The 19,354-nt window shown below is 36.7% G+C and overlaps 1 protein-coding gene across 1 annotated transcript; it reads right to left on the bottom strand.

The window, feature by feature from the left end:
• Positions 1–14,796: 14,796 nt before the first annotated feature.
• Positions 14,797–15,741, bottom strand: LOC138916863 (olfactory receptor 5A1-like). Its single transcript, XM_070230466.1, has one exon. It carries the CDS (start codon positions 15,739–15,741, stop codon positions 14,797–14,799), a length of 945 nt encoding a protein of 314 aa, XP_070086567.1.
• Between the last annotated feature and the right edge of the window lie 3,613 nt (positions 15,742–19,354).

The raw sequence follows: 19,354 nt of genomic DNA, 5'->3' as shown, positions 1-19,354 counted from the left end.
AAACTCATATTTTCCCAGGTAGGGCAGGGGACCCTAACCTCAGTTTGCAAAACAAACCAACTAGCTCTAGAAACCAGAGGCTGCACAAGCAACAACCTCTCTCTGCTTAGCCCCTCCAAACCCCCAGTGGTGGCAGGTGGAACCTGTAACCAGAGGCTTCAGGAAATACAATGGAACTAGTTACCCAGCCCCCAGTGGCAGAACCCCCAATATCAGGTCCACCAGCAGCAGGGGCTGCATACAATCTTCAAGTACCAGAGGCCCCAGAAGTGACAGTGACACTCATGAACCCAGCACCCAGGCATTGGTGCAAACAGTAACCCTAGACAACCTTGGAGCAGCAGTGTAGATGGTATATAATGCAGCAGTATCCTCTCCCATGGAGAGCCCAAGGAGAAGCAGTGGAGAAGCATGACACCCAGGAGACCCCAGAAGCAGCAGAAGTGTATGAAGCCTGGTGACCCCACTGGTGACACCTGAGACTGCACTGACATCATAAGCAGCAAGTCACTAGCAACCTCAGAGGCTAAAGTAGCACAAGGAGGGCACTGACTACACCACCAGCAGAGGTAGTAGAGGGTGGAAAGTGCAGGGTATCAAATACAAACAAAAGCAACTCAGAACCAAAGTAACCAAACCCATACCCAATAGGAAATGTGGTTACTACCACAAATGTGCCAGCAAAGAATCAGTTACCATGAAGAACTAAGTAACACGGAAGAAGAGAAAGAGAATAACAACCCTCTAGAAATCAAACTTGAAGTTACAGGAGATTACAATCCCAGTAACAAAGTACAAAGTCAACAGAAGGAGGGAAGAAACAAAAATTACAGCAGAAATAGATGAAATAGAGACCAAAAAAAAAAAAAAAAAACGTAGAAAGAATTAATAAAACTAAGAACTGGTTCTTTGAGAAGATAAACAAAATTGACAAGCCCTCAGCCAGACTCATTAAGGAAAAGAGAGAAGTCTCAAATAAATAAAATTAGAAATGAAAGAGAAGAAATTACAATGGATATTACAGAAATGGAAAGGATTATAGGAGAATACCATGAAAAACTATATGTCAACAAATTGGATAATCTAGAAGAAATGAATAAATTCTTAGACTCATACAACCTCCCAAAACTGGATCAATAAGAAATAGAGAATCTGAATAGAGTAATCACAAGTAAAGACATTGAAACAGTAATCAAAAACCTCTCAAAAAACAAAAGTCCAGGATCAGATGGCTTCTCTGGAGAATTCTACCAAATATTCAAAGATTTAATACCTACCATTCTCAAACAATTCCAAATATTTGAAGAAGATGGAGCACTTCCCAACTCATTCTATGAGGCCAACATTACCCTGATACCAAAATCAGACAAGGACAACACAAAGAAGGAAAATTATGGGCCAATATCACTGATGAACGTAGATTCTAAAATCCTCCACAAAATATTGCCAGACCAAATACAGCAATACGTGAAAAGAGTCATACACCAGGATCAAGTGGGATTTATACCAGGGACGCAGGGATGATTCAACATCTGCAAATCAATCACACCATATTAACAAAAAGAGGAATAAAAGTCACATGATAATCTCAATAAATGCAGAGAAAGCGTTTGACAAAATCCAACATCCATTTACAATACAAATTCTCAATAAAATGGGTATAGAAGGAAAGTACCTCAACACAATAAAGGTCTTATGTGACAAACCCACAGCCAACATCAAACTTAATGGTTAAAAACTGAAAGCCATCCCTTGAGAAGAGGAACAAGACAAGGGTGCCCACTCTCACCACTCCTTTTCAACATAGAACTGGAGGTTTGGGCCAGAGCAATTAGGCAAGAAAAAGAAATAAAAGGTATCCAAATAGGAAAAGAAGAAGAGAAACTCTCTCTGTTTGCAGATGGCATGATCCCATTATAGAAAACCTAACGAATCCACCTGAAAACTATTAGAAATAAGGAACAACTATAGCACAGTTGCAGGGTACAAAATCAACTTATAAAAATCAGTTTCATTTATCTACATTAATGAACTAGCAGAATAAGAACTCAAAAATACAATACCTTTTACAACCACAACAAAAAGAATAAAATATCTTGGAATAAATTTAACCAAGGAGGTGAAAGAGCTATACGCCAAACATTCTAAGACATTATTAAAAGAAATCAAAGAAAATATAAAAAAATGGAAAGATATTCCATGCTCTTGGAGTGGAAGAATAGACGTAGTTAAAATGTCCATATTACCTAAACCAACCTACAGATTCAATGGAATCTCAATCTGAACCCAATGACATTATTCACAAAAACAGAAGAAAGAATCTTAACATTTATATGAAACAACAAAAGACCCTGAATAACTAAAGCAATCCTGAGAAAAATGAAAAAACCTGAAAAATCACACTCCCTGAATTCAAAATATACTGTAAAGCTATAGTAATCAAAACAGCATGGTTATGGCACAAAAATAGACACTCAGATCAATGAAACTGAATTGAGAGCCTAGAAATTAAACCACATATCTATGTATAGCTAATCTTTGAAAATGGAGCCAAGAACATACAATGGAGAAAAGAAAGTCTCTTCAATAAATACTGTAGAGAAAACTGGATAGCCATGTGCAAAAGAATGAAAGTAGATCTTCTTACACCCTACAGAAAAATTAACACAAAATGGGTTAAAGCCTTGAATATAAGACCTGAAACCATAAAACTCTTTGGATAAAACATAGGCAGTACACCTTTTGACACTGGTCTTAGCAGTATCTTCTTGAATATCATGTCTTCTCAGTCAAGGGAAACAAAAGAAAACATAAACAAATGGGACTACTTCAAACCAAAAAACTCATGCAAAGCCAAGGAAACCACCAACAAAAGGAAAAAAATCCACCTACCAGCTGGCGAAAAGATTTATAGATCATATATCCACCAAGAGGTTAATTTCCAAAATATAAAAAGAACTCATACAATTCAACAACAAAAAATGAACAACCCAATCAAATAATAGGCAGAAGATAGGAAAAAATTTTCCAAAGAAGATATACATACGGCCAACAGGCACTTGAAAAGATATTCAACATCAATAATTTTTAGAGAAATGCAAGTCAAAACTTCACTGGGATATCACCTCACACCTGTCACAATGGCCACAATTAACAGGATAATAAATAACAAGTGTTGGAGAGGATGTGGAGAAAAGGGAACCCTCATACACTGTCAATGGGAATGCAAACTGCTACAGCAACTATGGAAAACAGTATTGAGATTTCTCAAAAAATTAAAAATAGAAATACCATATGATCCAGCTATTCCACTACTGGGTATTTATCCAGAGAATTCGAAATCAGCAATTCAAAGAGATTTATGCATCCCTTTGTGCACCACAGCATTATTCACAGTAGCCAAGATGTAGAAGAACCCAACTGCCCATCAATGGATGAATGGATAAAAAAGATGTGGTATATACACACAATGGAATCCTACTCACTCATAAAAAAAAATGAAATCCTGTTATTTGTGACAACATGGGTGGACCTTAAGGGTATAACGTAAGTTAAGTATGTCCAACAGAGAAAGCCAAATATCATATGATTTCATTCATAGGTAGAAGATAAAAACAATAACAGCAACAAAAAATACAGAGAGATAGAGATTAGATTTGTGGGTATCAGAGGGGATATGATGGAGGGAAATAGTGAAAAGAGTAAAAGGGTGTGTATATGGGGACAGATTGTAATTAATCTTTGGGTGGTGAACATTATGTAATTTACACAGAAACCGAAATATAGTCATGTACCTCTGAAACTGTTATAATGTTATTAATCAATGTTACCTCAATAAAAAATAAAGAAGCAAAAAGAAAAAAGGGATCCAATGGAATCTCCAAGGGTAATATGTAAATGTAAAGACATCTGTTTGATACTAGTTAGTTTGGTCTGAGTAATCTCACAAATCAATAGTCAGTGTTGCTATACATTTTGTTCTTTTTTTTAACCAGCACACAAGGACTGCACTTTATGTCTTACTTCAGACAAGAAAAACTGGCCAGACTTGAGAACCCTGCCTCTTCCACTATCTATTTCCTTTCCTGGCCCTTGAGGTTTCCTGGAAAATATGAGCATTAAAGTAATTTAAACCATTCTATTCCATCTATTATATCACCCCAAACAACCATAAATCTCTAAGACATAAAATGTGTTCAACATGAACAATAAGAAATAATGTATACCAGCTTTTCATATTTGTTCTTTGTTCCTGCAGTATTGAATATTCAATAACTCTATTATTACAATGAACTCTCACAGAAGACTTCTCACAGAAAAGATGTTCAGATGCTTGAAATACCAGAAATGATTGGGCAGTGCCATCCCATTGGCTATGTGAACCAAGGGTAAAGTTTTCCAGATTTGATGGGGGAGAGAAAGAGATGTTTGAGTCCCACAATATCAGAAGCTGCTATTGGCTGTGACATGGATTTTGAATATCATCTCCAATCAGAAATCCCCACTGGACAATAGATGCAGGAAATTAACTCATCAGACTCATAAATAAATGGCAGTGAAGGGAGCCAATACTTCATTCCATTCTTTATATGATTCAAATCACCTCTTCTCTCCTTAGGCTACAACTATGGAGACTAGGATGTGACTAAAAATTTATTAGATGATTAGCATTGAAGAGACCTTAGATAGACATTAGACATTAGCTGTCTCAGACTGGTCTCCCCAGGAGACACAATCAGGCCAATAGCATAGCTTTGTTTCTGTCCAAAGGCACATTACCACTCTGTGTTCATTCCCACTCTGGTCAGAAACACAGAACAAGCATTTGTCACCATGATGTCTGGATAATGCTACATCAAAATATTTGGCAGACAAGGTTTGTACACTCCTGGGGACCTCTGTCAATTATCTCTCCTTTAAGGTCAGAAGCTTGCAATTGGACAGAGCTTAATCTCAGAAGCAAGAAGAAGCAAAACGTTTCTAAACCCTGATGTTTCACAAATACTTGCAGATAGATTAATAAATGATAAGGCCACTCCTCATGTAGAGTGAAAGTAATGAACCTCCAGGACTTAAAGATATTGTGTCTGTGTGGCATTGAGTAAGCTATTGGCTCATTTTGGCATATTATCTGGGTCAAACAAGCCTTCTTTGTCCAAAGATAGTATGAATTTTGTTATAGTGTATTAGTGTGCATATTGCTGTGGGTGAAAGTGATTCTGACAAGACAAATTGTCTTGTGACCTCATAATCTGTGACCTCAGCAATACTCTAACTTAAATGCAACATCTTCAAGGCACCTTTGATTTCCTTGTTCCTCAGACTGTAAATCAAGGGATTCAACATGGGAATCACCACAGTGTAGAAGACTGATGTGAAACTGTCAAAGCTGGAGGAACCACCACAACTGGAACTCAAGTAGACAAATCTACCTGAGGTACACAAGAGGGTCACTGCTGTCAAGTGAGAAGCACAGGGGTTGAAACCTTTGAACTTGCCTTTAGCTAAAGTGATAATATAGCCATAGGATATCATAATAACTAAGACATTATCCCAAAGATCATTGTAAATATAGCAATCATGAGTTCTACAGAGAAAGTGTCAGAGCAGAACAGGACTAACAGTTGGGGCATGTCACAGAAGAAGTGGTTGATGACGTCAGGCCCACAGAAGTAGGACTGAAGCATGACACATAATTTGGATATAGAACCAGAGAGTCCAACCATATAGGACACAAGCACTATCTGAACACAGAGGGTTGGTGATATGATGGATGACTAGAGAAGTAGGTTACAAATGGCAACATATCAGTCATAAAACATGGCTGTCATGAGACAAGACTCACTCAGTCCCATGGTTGAGACAAAGTCCTAAATAATACAACCCACAAAGGTGATACCTTTCTGTTCCTGGAAGAAATTGGAGAGCATCTTGGGGACTGTGGAGGTCACATAGCAGATATCAATGAGAGAAAGATAACTGAGGAAGAAGTTCATGGATGTGTGGATGTGGGTAATCTATCCTTATTAAGATGAGGAGGCACGGGTTCCAAGTCAGAGTCATAATGTAGATCAACAGGAATACAGCAAAGAGCACTCCTATGATTCTGGAGAAATACGAGAATCTCAAGAGGATGAAATGGGTGATATCTGTAATATTTCCTCCCCAAACCATTGGCTTCGTGCTCCTAAAATCAGAAAAGAGACAAAAGAATGGATTGCAGACGCAGGCGAAACAATAGCATTACAATGCTCATAGATGCCATTTCTTTTCGTTCATTGAGCACTGAAAAAGGGAAAACACTTTCTTGTCCTGGTGGAAAGACCCCAGTTTTCTTCTCCAATTGTCAAGAAATACCTTCTCAGTGTTTCAGGTTCTCAATTACTTCATGAGGTCTCAAGAAAATTACAAGAGATCTGGGGCTGGCCTGGTGGCATAGTGGTTAAGCTTTCACTCTCCACTTCACCGGCTCGGAGTTTCCTAGGTCAGATCTCAGGCAAGGACCTGTGCACTGCTTATTAAGCAATGCTGTGGCAGGTGTTCCACAGATAAAGTAGAGGAAGATGGCCACGGATGTTAGCACAAGGCCAATCTTTCTCAAAAATAAATAAATAAATAAATAATATTTTAAAAGTTGATAGAGAACTTTTTAAAAAGCAATAGAAATTCAGTGAATTATCTATGATAGACATCATTGACTAAAATCAATTTTTAAAAGACTTTTAATAATTAAAAATATAATTGTGGCTTTATAATAGTAAAGCATAAGTGGCATCATTCCAGAATAAACTTGTAATAGCTCTTCTTTCCCAGACAGTCATCTAGATAGATTTTTAAAAATTTCTTCTTTCACCTATAAGAAAAATTATCCTGTTTATAATAACTTCTCAAACCTTTTTACAAATATGTTTAATATAATATCTTCAAAATGGCCTGGATAATTGTATCATAATTTATAATCCTGATATTTTCTTGGTGTACAGCATGTATGCTAATAAAGTTATGAAATGTCTTCTTAGGGAAGTCTTCATAGGAGCCAGTCTTAAAAGGAGGCTAGTAAAACTCACAATTACAATCAAATATTGTCTCAAATGTAGGATATTTTTCAACTTAGGAAATAGCATAGTACTGTGGTTAGGGTTCAGACTTTAGAGTTTCTGTTCTGAGTGGCATCATCAAGATGGCAAAATAGGTCATTCCTGACTTTGGTAACCCTCATAAGAACAATTACCAACTATTCACAGACAGGACATCATTGCAAAAATCCTAAAACATGAGGATGAGGCTGAAGCACCTCCACTAACCACAGAGAACAAGAAGAACCACATTAAAAGGGTAAAGGAGAAGCCGTACTCTGACTCCATTGCCCCTCACCCTGCTGGCACAGTGCCACACCAAGAATACTCTCTTGTCCTATGGTTTCTTCAGCAAGCTAAACAACCTAGAAGACATAGATAAATTACAAGAAACATACAACCTAGAAAAACTGAATCAGGAAGAAACAGAAAATCTGAACAGACAAATAACAATTAAGGAGATTGAATTATTAATCAACAGCCTCCCAACAAAGAAAAACCCAGGACCAGATGGTTTTATGGTGAGTCTGTCAAATATTTAAAGAAGAATTAAGACCAGTCTTTCTCAAACTCTTCCAAAAAACTGAAGATGAAGAACCACTTCTAAATTCACTTATAAGACCAGCACTGACACCAAAGCCAGATAAGGACACTGCAAGAAAAGAAAACTACAGGCCAATATTCCTGATGAATACAGATTTCAAAATTCTCAAAAAATACTAAATGATAAAAACTCTCAATATCTTAGGTATACAAGGAACTAAATGCAACATAATTAAGGCCCTATCAACAAGCCAACATCTAACATCATACTAAATAGTGAATGATCAAAAGCATTTTTCTAAGATCAGGAAGAAGACAAAGTTGGCCATTCTCAAGATTCCTATTCAAGATAGTACTTGGTCAGAGCCAGTGCAAGTGGGTCAAAAAATAATAATAAAAGTCATCAGAATTGGAAATAAAGAATTGAAATTGTGTCTATAAGCAGATGACATGATTTTACCTACAGAAAATCATAAAAACTTCACCGAAAACCTGTTAGATCTAATCCATCAATTTAGTAAAGTTGCAGGATACAAACTAAGCATTCTAGATATTAACACAAACTGTCTGAAAAAGAAATAAATAAGATAATCTCATTCACGACAGCATCAAAAAACAAAATACTTAGCAATAAATTTAACCAAGAAGGTTAAAGTTCTCTTCACTGAACACTATAAGACATTGACAAAAGAAATTGAAAAAGACACAAGTAATGGAAAGGTATCCCATGTTCATGGATTTGAAGAATTAATATTATTAAAATATCCATACTACCCAAAGCCATCGATATATTCAATGCAGTCTCTACCAAGATTCCAGTGACATTTTTCACAGAAATAGAACATACAATCCTAAAATTTTTGTTGAAATACAAAAGGCCCTGAACAGACAAAGCAATCCTGAGAAAGAAGAATAAAGCTGTCAAAGAGGCATTACGCTTCCTGATTTCAAACTATATTACAAAGCCATAGTAATCAAAGCAGTATGGTACTAGCATGGAAACAGACACTTAGACCAATGGAACAGAATCAAGAGCCCGGAAATAAAACTGTGGGTATATGATCAACTAACATTTGAAAAGAGAGCGTGAAATACTCAATGGAAAAAATACAGTCTCTTCAATAAACGGGTTTGGGAAAATTGGATATTCACATGCACACAATGAAACTAGACGCCAATCTTACACCACTCACAAAAATAAACTCAAAAAGAATTAAAGACTTAAATGTCAGACCAGTAACCATAAAACTTCTAGAAGAAAACATAGAGAAAATTCTTCTGATCATGTATTGGAAAAGACTTTTTTCAATATTACGCCTAAAGCACAAGCAAAAAAATTAAAAATAATCAAGAAGGATTATATCAAAATAAAAAAACATCTGCACAGCAAAAGAAACGATAAGCTAATGAAAAGGTAATCTACAGAATGGGAGAAAATATTTGTAATCACGTATCTCATAAGGGGTTAATATCCACAATGCATAAGGAACTCATACAATTCAACAGCAAATAAATAATCCAATTAAAATTTTGGTATAGGACCTGAATAGATATTTTTATGAAGAAGACATCCAAACTAACAACAGATATGTGAAAATGTGTTCAGCATCACTAATCATCAAGGAATTGAAATCAAAACCACAATAAGATATCAACTCACATCTGTTAGAGTGGCTATCATCAAAAAAGACAAGAGATAAAACTACAGGTAAGAATGTGGAGAAAAAGGAACCGTATGAACTGCTGTGAGAATGTAAACTAGTATAGTTACTGTGGAAAATAATGTGGATTTTCCTCAAAAAATTAAAAATAAACCTATCATATGATCCAGCAATTCCATCCTGGGTATATATCCAACGGAAATGAAATCACTGTCCCAAAAAGATACCTGAACTCCCATGTTCAATGCAGTATTATCTATAATAGCCAGGACGTGGATACACTCTAAGTGTCCATCAACAGATGAATGGACAAAGAAATCATATAATAAATGTAAAAATAATATAAACAACATGTGTATGTATAATTATGTATAAGTAACATAAATAATATGTATAATAAGAGAATATTATTCAGGCATAAAAAAGAAGGAAATCCTGGCATTTGCAACAATCTGGATAGACATTGAAGGAATTGTGCTGAGATTAATCAGACAGAGAAAGACAAGTACCATATGATCTATTTGAATGTGGAGTATTAAAAAAAATAACCTCATAGAAGCAAAGATAAGATTTGTGGTTGCCAGACGCAGAGGGTAGAAAGTGGGGGAATTGAGTGAATGTGGCCTAAAGGTACATATCTCCAGTTATAAGACAAATAATTTCTGACAATATAACATACAGCAAGATGACTTGGTTAACAATATTGTATTGTATATTTGAAAGTGCTAAGAGAATAGATCACAAAAGTTCTCATCACAGGGAAGAATACTGTGACTATGTGGGGTGACGGGTGTTAACTAATCTTATTGTGGTAATCATTTTACGATATTTACATATATCAAATCATTGTGTTGTACACCTTAAACTTATGCAACGTTATATATCAATTACATCTCACTAAAACTGGAAAAAAATTTAGTTCTGATACTCTCTCACTCTATGAACTGGTCCTAGTCACTTAAACACACTAGGTATGATTTACTTTTAACAAAGTGAGGACGACAAGAGCCTCTAAACTATAAGGTTAATGGGAGGCTTTTATTAGGAAATTCGTGCCAATGTTCAGCACATAATCTGGTACACATTAATTTTTCAATAGATGTTGGCTGTTATTATCATTGACTGCTTACAGATAACCATGAATGATGGCTATATCCGTGAATAGGAATGCCAGGTGCGATAGAGTTGTACGGGTTAATTTGGGGAAATTTCTGAGACATCATCAGCTCTGTAGACAATCGGACATCATTACCTCTGGTCAGGTATAGATTCAGACCTAGTGCGCAGGCAAGCTAAACCACCTGGAGCCATGCAGACACAAACCACATAAATGATTTCTATTTAGTTTGCTTTGATTCATGTACACTTGAGTCAGTTGACAACTACCATCAAGCTATGATGAGCTTTGATGTCGAGAAAGATTTTTGTTTCATTTGCGCTATGGTTTTATGAGTGTCAAAATTTTTCTGTTTACTCTTAAATAGACTGTTGCTAATATAATTTATCAGCTATTTATCCCAGATGCATTACATTCAATGAAAACATTTTGAAAGTATAAACTCTCATGCACAACATCCCTGAAACAACAACATAATTGATCAATTTGGTGAAAATAAGTCAAACTTTTGATCAAATAATTGTACTAAAATTCTTCACTTTCTTACTAACATTCTGGTAACAAAGGCAGCCATGACTAAATGTATTCTATGTAGCTCATCATTCACAGAAAACTGTGAGGAGTTGTGGATTGTTTCACTTGTTCATGAGAAAATTGATCCTAACAGTGTATGATTTTATAATTTGGTAAGCTAGAGGAAAAGAAAAAAAACATTCTGAATATACTCACTCTCTCTGGTTAATTTTTTGCGTGTGTTCACCATCTGCCAAGGCAGTTTGTAGAAGAAAAAATGATTGATGTAAATTTTGGTTGGAGATATTACTGTGGGGATACAGCTAACCAAAACTCCTTCTAAATATGATCTACTAAGGACATGACAATTTGCAATTTTGTGCAGGATATAAAATCAGGTTAAGAAAGCCAGGAATGTTGCTGAGTGATGAACAACATAGTAAAGAAGGATAAAAGAAACAGTCCCACCAACACTACCTGTTCATCTGGTGGGTCATCTCTAATATCTGGGTCACCAGTGCTAGTGTCTCCAGACCCATAGGGTCTTCAAAGATGACAATGGATGGTTATTTGGAGTATTTCAAAAGACGAATAGAATTGTACGTGAAAACTTTGTCATATCATCATGAAATGACCAGCTTGGCTTTTGCTGCTACTCAGAAATTATGAATCAAAGTTATATACTGAAATAGAAACCAAATTAATAATTATGCAAAAGCACAATCCCCAAGGGAAAATTAAATTAAAAAGATTCATGGAATAGATAAAGTTGGGAAACAGACCAATATGTTTTACCTTAGTTAAGTCCCCTGTAATTCACAATTTAATATTTTGATTGAGTGCTCAATTATTAACTTCTGTAGTGTGTAGGCTTTATAGAGATTATCTCATTGGATTCTAGATGATTCTATTGTCCCCAATTTATAAGTAGCAAACAGAAATTAACAGATTTCAAGATCATATACTTAAGAATTTGAGAACTAGAACTGAACATCCACTCCTCACCAGAGTAATACCTAATATTTTTGTTTTGAAGTTATTATTTTGATTGAGGGTCAGGGAAATTGGGTAAGGAAAAAGAGAACCTGAGAAAGGGCCCGAAGTGGAGGGTGCATAAATGAGGGAGAGGGAAGAATTGGAGAATGAAAGAGACTGAGGACCATAACCCTTGCTCCACAAATGTCCTACTGGAATTATTACACGGCTATTGAAATAGCACAGAATTCACTGTTTTCTGTAAATCTTGTCCTCTCATCTTGACATAGATCCCCCAGGAAGACAGAGTTCTTGCCAAAGGGTGAAGTCACTTATTTATTATCCATAGGAATTTTCCAGGCGGACCAGATTGCATTCAAAGATGAGTGATTTGGGCCAAGAAATTGGCTGTCCACTCAGAGCCAAAGAGATGCCCACCACTGGGGTTCCTCTCAATGTGTTGTTAGGTGAGAGATGAAAGGAGAAGACAATTATAGGGAGAAAACCCTCCAGATACCTGCTCTCTGGAGTTATGGTTATCACGGAGTTTTTTCTGTGCTAATTTCATGCCCCACTTTGCCATGTCCCTTCAGATTCAATTCAGCACTTCCCCATGGTCCTCTTATGGTCTCAAGATTGATGTAGCTTTTTTTTTTTTTTTTTTTTTAACAACCTAGGAGTCATTTGAGTAGGAAAGGACATAGTGATAACATAGTCTAATATCATCAATTTCCAGGTGAGGATTTGAAGCCAATTTATCTAAAGGATTTGTCCAAGGTGACACAACTGGCTGGCAATAGAGCCTAATAATAAGTTAGGTATGTGGACACTTCCTTGTTTACAAAACTCTTTGATTTCAGATAGATACATACATACATATTCTCAAATATTTGACCTGAATCAATCATCTTAGCAGGTCCATGAGGCAGATATGGCATGATTTCCTATGCATAGGCAAGGAAATCAAGGCAATAAGGAATATGATAAAACTAATTCATATCAGAGTCATGACTTATTGTGATTAATGCCTTGGGCACTGTTATCAGCCAATCTGGGTGGAATTCCAGGTTTCCACTTACTGGTTGAGCAAATTAACCTCTCGAAGCCACAGCATTATCACCTATTAAATGGGGCTGATCATAGTTGCTACTTCACAGAGTAGCTTTTTATAGAATCAAATTAGATAATGCTTATAAATCACTTATCAGAATGTGAAGTACACAGCATGTCTTCTATTAAGAATAGGCTTAATTTATGTGTTCTGAATTGGAATTCCTTTCAACATATTATGCTGCATTATTAAGCATTCATTAAGAATATCTATTTAAGATCATTCCCACAAACTTGTTTGTCTTTTTTTGTTTAGATGGAACTCATCTACCTTGCCGTTACTAGGGATACAGAGATGTTTTTGGAATGTCTCATTCTTTGTTTCATCTACTTCAGCTATCATTAATTCTAGAGAGAGGAGTGGGTGGGGCAATGAGTTAATTATTTAACTCTTGCTAATAGGTTAGTAGTCATATATCCCCCTGGTAAGAACTGTAATAATTTAATCTTTTAAATTGAACAGGCCCTTAAGATGGTTTTAAAAATACAACCTCAAAGTGTAGAATTTGGGTGCCATGGATAAGCAATGGAGGACATCTTTATGTCACTAAGAACCATTTGTGCTCCACACATGACACTTCATGAGATTCAAGATGGATTGTGGCTACACTGAGAAGAATGTGGCAGACCACAATATGCCCAAAGGTTCTATCTGTAAAAGGGGAATAATTCCTCATCAACCAACTGCACGTGTTAATAGAAAAGAATCACTTCTATGCAATGTAACCGTATGAAGTTGAAAGTATTGTATAAATACTAATATAATACGTATGAAGATTAGTACTTAAACTCTTTCCTGAAAAAAATATTTCTTCTTAAATTTTCTTTAAGTTCTCTTGGTTGGACTCTGAGTTTCCACGGTACCCTCAAGTCTGGTGTCTCTGCTGCTCCCTGGTCAAACTTAAGGCCTGGGAATCTCTGAGAGGCTCAGAGCACTGGGACTTAGACCCTGTCGCCCACACTCACGATGAAAGCCTTCATTTCTGAGGTCTTATATGGTCTCTGGGAAGCTACCTTGGAGTATGCTCCAGGCCACCTATGCCCAGAAGTTGATGACTTTGACTTCTTTCTAGTCTCTGAGAATCTCCCCAACTCTTGACCTGAAAAGTGCCCCTTCTATCTACCATTCCTTTCTCCAATTTTTTTTTCATAATTCACTTCACAAGGACACTCAAGGAGTAGGATAGAGGGAATAAGATTATTTGAGAATAAAGCTAGATTATCTTTCTCCTTCTTCTCTCCTCTCATCTCCTCTCTCTCTTTCTCTCTCTGACTTTTTCTCTCTTTCCATTTCTCTTTTTTCTGTGTCCCTCCCTCTCACACCCTCTGCCTTTGGGATGAAATTATAAAAGTATTCATTTAAAAATTACTCTTAATTTTCACATCTATAATTTTATACATGATTTTGTTTTGTTGTAATCAAAACATAAATAAATACCTAGTTAAAAATAAATAAAAGACATTTTAAGAATTGTAGAGGAAAGACCTATTTGAGTGGCTTCCTAGGTCTTCTCATTTATCTACATATAATATCAATCAGAACTTCTAATCTCGAAACACTGTTTTACCTGCCTAGGTCTAATCATGGAAAAAGACCTTTTAAACTGAATTCAATGTTGCTGACACTGCATTAGGCAGATCACTTGGTGGTGGCAGCTAAACATAATGGCATTAAGACATGAGAAGCCAAGTTTTCACTTCTTCTCTCTACCTAGCTTTCTTGTAACCTATAAAAGGTCACTTGCATATTTTTACCCTTGTCTTCCTTATGGAGGAAATAATATTTGCTCAAATATTATTCTTACTGAGATAAATATGTTGCCTTCTTTACTACCCTCATCAAGGCCTCTTTGATCTCCTTGTTCCTCAGACTATAGATAAGAGGGTTTAACATTGGGATGAGGATAACATAGAACACTGACAGAACCTTGTTCTGCTTTTTGGAGTGGCTAGAGCTAGGATGCAGGTACACAGAGAAGCCCATGCCATAGAAGATTGTCACAACAGCCAGGTGGGAGGCACAGGTATTGAAGGCCTTGGCACTACCTTTTATGGAGGATATTTTCAGGATGGAAGTTGCAATAAAACCATAGGATAAGAGGATGACAAGGAAGGAAGTGAATCCAACAAAAATAGATTCCAGAAAAAGAATCATTTGGCTCATAAAGGGATTGGAGCAAGACAAGGAAATAATCTGGGTTATGTCACAGAAGAAATTTGGAATGATATTGTGCCCACAAAAGTAGAGATGAAAGCAAGAAACTGCTTGAATTAAGCTACCAAGGAAACCACTCCCATAGGCTCCAGCAACCATCTTCTGACAGAGGTCAGGATCCATGATGGCTGAGTACTGCAGAGGCCTACCAATAGCAATATGTCTGTCATAGGCCATTACGGCCAACAGGCAGCACTCAGCCTGAGCCATCCAGGACCCAACAAAATACCGGGTGGCACAAGCAATGAATGAAATTGTTTTTTCATCTTTTAAGAAGTCTGAAAGCATCCTTGGGCTGATGGAAGAAGAATAGCAGATGTCTATAAATGACAGGAAACTGAGAAAAAAGTACATAGGTGTGTGCAGGTGGGAGTCCATCCTGATAAGGAGGATGAGACCAAGGTTCCAGATTATGGTCAGAAGGTAGATCCCTAGGAAGATTGGAAAGAGGATAAGTTGCAGCTCTTTTTCATCTGACAGTCCCAGGAGAACAAACATGGCCACAGAAGTATGATTTCTATCCTCTTTCATGGACCTGCTCAGTACTATCTGCTGAGAAAAAGATGAGAGAAGGAAATGTTTTCATCCTCAAAAAACAAAAGAAGACACTATTTTTTTCCAGTGATGCTACTGACTGTGTATACATCTTCAATCATGAATGTCAAGTTAATCTGTGTTTCATGTATAATCATGAAACTTAACTAAAAACTTCTCTTAGTTAAATATTGTCATTCTCTTTGGGGACAAAAGACAGTAAACAGGCACCACTAGTACATTATCTACTAAAATGTCTTGATTTCATGTTTTTCTGTTCCAGATTTTAAAAATATAGGAGGGGTCAGCCCGGTGGTGCAGCGGTTAAGTTCGCACATTCAGCTTCAGCGGCCCAGGGTTCGCTGGTTCAGATCCCAGGTGTGGACACGGCAGCGTTTGGCAAAAGCCATGCTGTGGTAGGCGTCCCACGTATAAAGTGGAGGAAGATAGGCATGGTTGTTAGCTCAGGGCCAGTCTTCCTCAGCAAAAAAAGGAGGATTGGCAGTAGTTAGCTCAGGGCTAATCTTCCTCAAAAAAAATAGGAGACTTAGACATATAGTAAACCAGAAAAACACTGTCATCTCTCTATATGGTGAAACAGAACGATTCTGCCAAGGCATGGCTCTGACATTTATTCGGTGATTGAAGAAGCCACTGAATCCTGTGAGCCTCATACGTCAAATAAGGATGATGAAATACATGCTCTTTAAAATCTCCTTGAGAACTAATGTTCAATTAATCTGTAATCAGGGAGTGTGGACATTTCTATAGCTGTCTTTCTGCACTCATACAGCCTTGAAAGATATAAGAATAATGCAATGGGATGGTGGGACGAGTCACACACCAAGAAGCAGCTTGGAAATGGATGTGACTTACTCTCATTAACGATGCTAAGAAAGATACTGAGAAATTAGGTAAGAAAGATTGAAAGAGCCATTATGCTCCTTTCCTCAGAGGCGTATTTTTTCTTTCCTCAGTATAGAAATACTTATGAGTTAAATTATCTAGGACAGTGATTTCTGATCTTCTTTGAGTCAGTGATACTTTTGAAACTCTTTTGGAAATTCTGGACCATCTACCAAGCAAACTGCAGCTACTTACCGCCTTTGCACATGGTTTTGTTAGATTCTCAGTCACCCTCCATTCTATTCATGGTTCCTAGGTTAAAGACTTCTCCTACAAAATAAACTGACTTTAACTCATGTAAAGGTTAGGATGCTTAGGCAGTGGATATGGGGATTAGGAAACTGAGGCAGGATTTCTGGAAGTTCTTCCTCCTTTTCTCTTTGGAGCCAGTCCAGGGAAAGTAAGCACTAAGTCCTCAGGCCAAATGGTAAATAACCAAAATAATGTTTTTGCCTTAGGTACTGAATGCCCTCTTCAAGATGCTGTAGTTGTCATCTCTCCAGATGGTCATAGAACAACTACCAACACAAACACATTTTTATTTAGATGAACTCAAACTAGAAAGAAAATAATAGAAAGCTGCGAAAGGTAGAAAATAGATGCCAAATACAGCCTAAGAGTTGTATATGGTTAAAAGTAGAAGTCTTGGAGATTTCCCTGGAAGTAGGCTGTGACATGAATGGAATAAACTGCGTTTGTGAACTACAAATATTTGTCAGTATTAGCTACCCAGAGTGTCTTTCTTTTCCCCAACTATTTCTCAGCCTCCTAATTCCAAAAATGAATGAAAAGAGAAAATACCCATAGAAGCATAAGACTATAGCCTGAGAAGTAAGGTGGTCAGTTTCATTCCCCAAAATCAGACTAATCATTGCTTCATAGTCCCTTGAACATGTTTTGAAAACAGTTGATTTATGCACTGTTTTGAAAATAATTCTGAAGGAATGAAGTTATTAATTAGAGAAGAAATTTAAGATTAGTAGTCAATACGGAAGGAGAAATGGTAACAGACAGATATGTGTAATTCATCCCAGACTTAGATGTCGTTATGTCCACAGTAAGACTGAATGGGGAGAGAATTTTGCGAGAACAGAGGAGACAATCACATTCTTCATTATCGTTACCATCATCATCATGACCAATAATCATGACAACAAAAAGATTTATTGAGCAACTGCAATATATACTGTTTTTCTTGCAATCACAGAGACATTCACAGCTTCCTCTAATGTTCATTCAATCAATATGGTAGCCTAAGTCTGGTGTGCTCCTACTAAACAAAGCTAATACTCTTAACATTGTCTCTATATTTCTATTAATATTTCTATTATATGCCTCTGGAACCCCAGTTAGCTGTATCTTGAATCTTCTTGCTCTACTTTCCACATCACTGAAACATCCATTGTTTGGCTTCCTCTACTGTGCTCTGTTTAATTTTTAAAGATCTCTATTCCAGTAAATTAGTTCTCTCATAAATTGTGCTTGTGGGCTGTTTAACTCATCCATTGAATTTCAAATTTCAATCATAACATTTTGTTTTCTCTCTAAAGGTTTCACATTGTTCTTTATCCACATGGTCAGCTTGGAAAGTCTCATATTGTTTTATCTTACTTTCAATAATATCCTTTATTTAAACTTTTAAAACGTACTTATTGAAATAATTATTAGCTAATAATATAAATACATAGTTTTCCAAATTGCACTCCATAGTTTGATATTGTTTCTTACTCTTGCTCAAGTGCCTCGTTTAATTGTGTGGTGAGTAATTTTTTTATCTTAAACAATGTTCTCTTAAAATTTATCTGTGGGAAACATTGATGCTTCAGTTTAAAATGCGTTCCCTCAGAAATGATTTACATTACTTCTGTCAGATACCTTAGGGACAACACCAAGCCAGAATTCCTTTAAACAAAAATTTTGACTTGATGTTTTTTGATGTTATAATATTCACATCAAATAGACTGCATATCTACATAAGTAGATAGATAAGATTAAAAATTATCAGGGAAAGGAGTGATATCAGCATCTTAGCACTGAAAAGACATTCCTCCTTTTTCTCCTGCTTTAGTAACAATGAATTAGAAGTCATCCACAAACAAAAGTACCTTTGTGGGAGTTGTAGTATCCAGCACCAAATGCCAAGAGACCAGGAGGAATCTGCCCACCTGTGAACCAGTAACAGGCAAACAGACTTCAGTATGGGCTACAAAGCCAGCAGGATCAGTGTGAGCCTGCCCCAACCCATCTTGGTCAAGGTTGAGCAAAGGCTAGAGATGATTTGAGCAGCCACCCATGAATGAGAGAGACTTTGCAGAAGGTCGCACTTCCTGAGAGAGGATTCCAGCACACAATTGGAGCTGAAGAAAAATACGAATTTGTTTACAGTGAAGACAATGAAAGGAGATTTCTCAGCACCACCTTTCCCAAGGCAACACTGCAGAAGTTAAACAATTCGTCGTGGCAAACTCTCCTGCAGGGGAAAAAGAACAGTCACTGAGTACCCAGGAGATGCATTCAGAAACCTCTTTATCCCTAGAAGTACCTAGACTATTGAACAAGTAATCCATGACTGGAGAGAGAGAGGAGATCAGGAAAGGGATCAAAAAAACATATATCGAAGGTATTAATGAAGTATAGTTCCCTATTTCAGCAGGAAGTCCACCAATGAGCCACTAAGAGTACCACAACAGAAGATCTCCTGACC

Source organism: Equus caballus, chromosome 12 (genome assembly GCF_041296265.1).
Source record: "Equus caballus isolate H_3958 breed thoroughbred chromosome 12, TB-T2T, whole genome shotgun sequence".
NCBI classification, from domain to species: Eukaryota; Metazoa; Chordata; class Mammalia; order Perissodactyla; family Equidae; genus Equus; species Equus caballus.
Note: the sequence above shows the minus strand (reverse complement) of the source record. Positions and strands in the feature narration are given on the sequence as shown.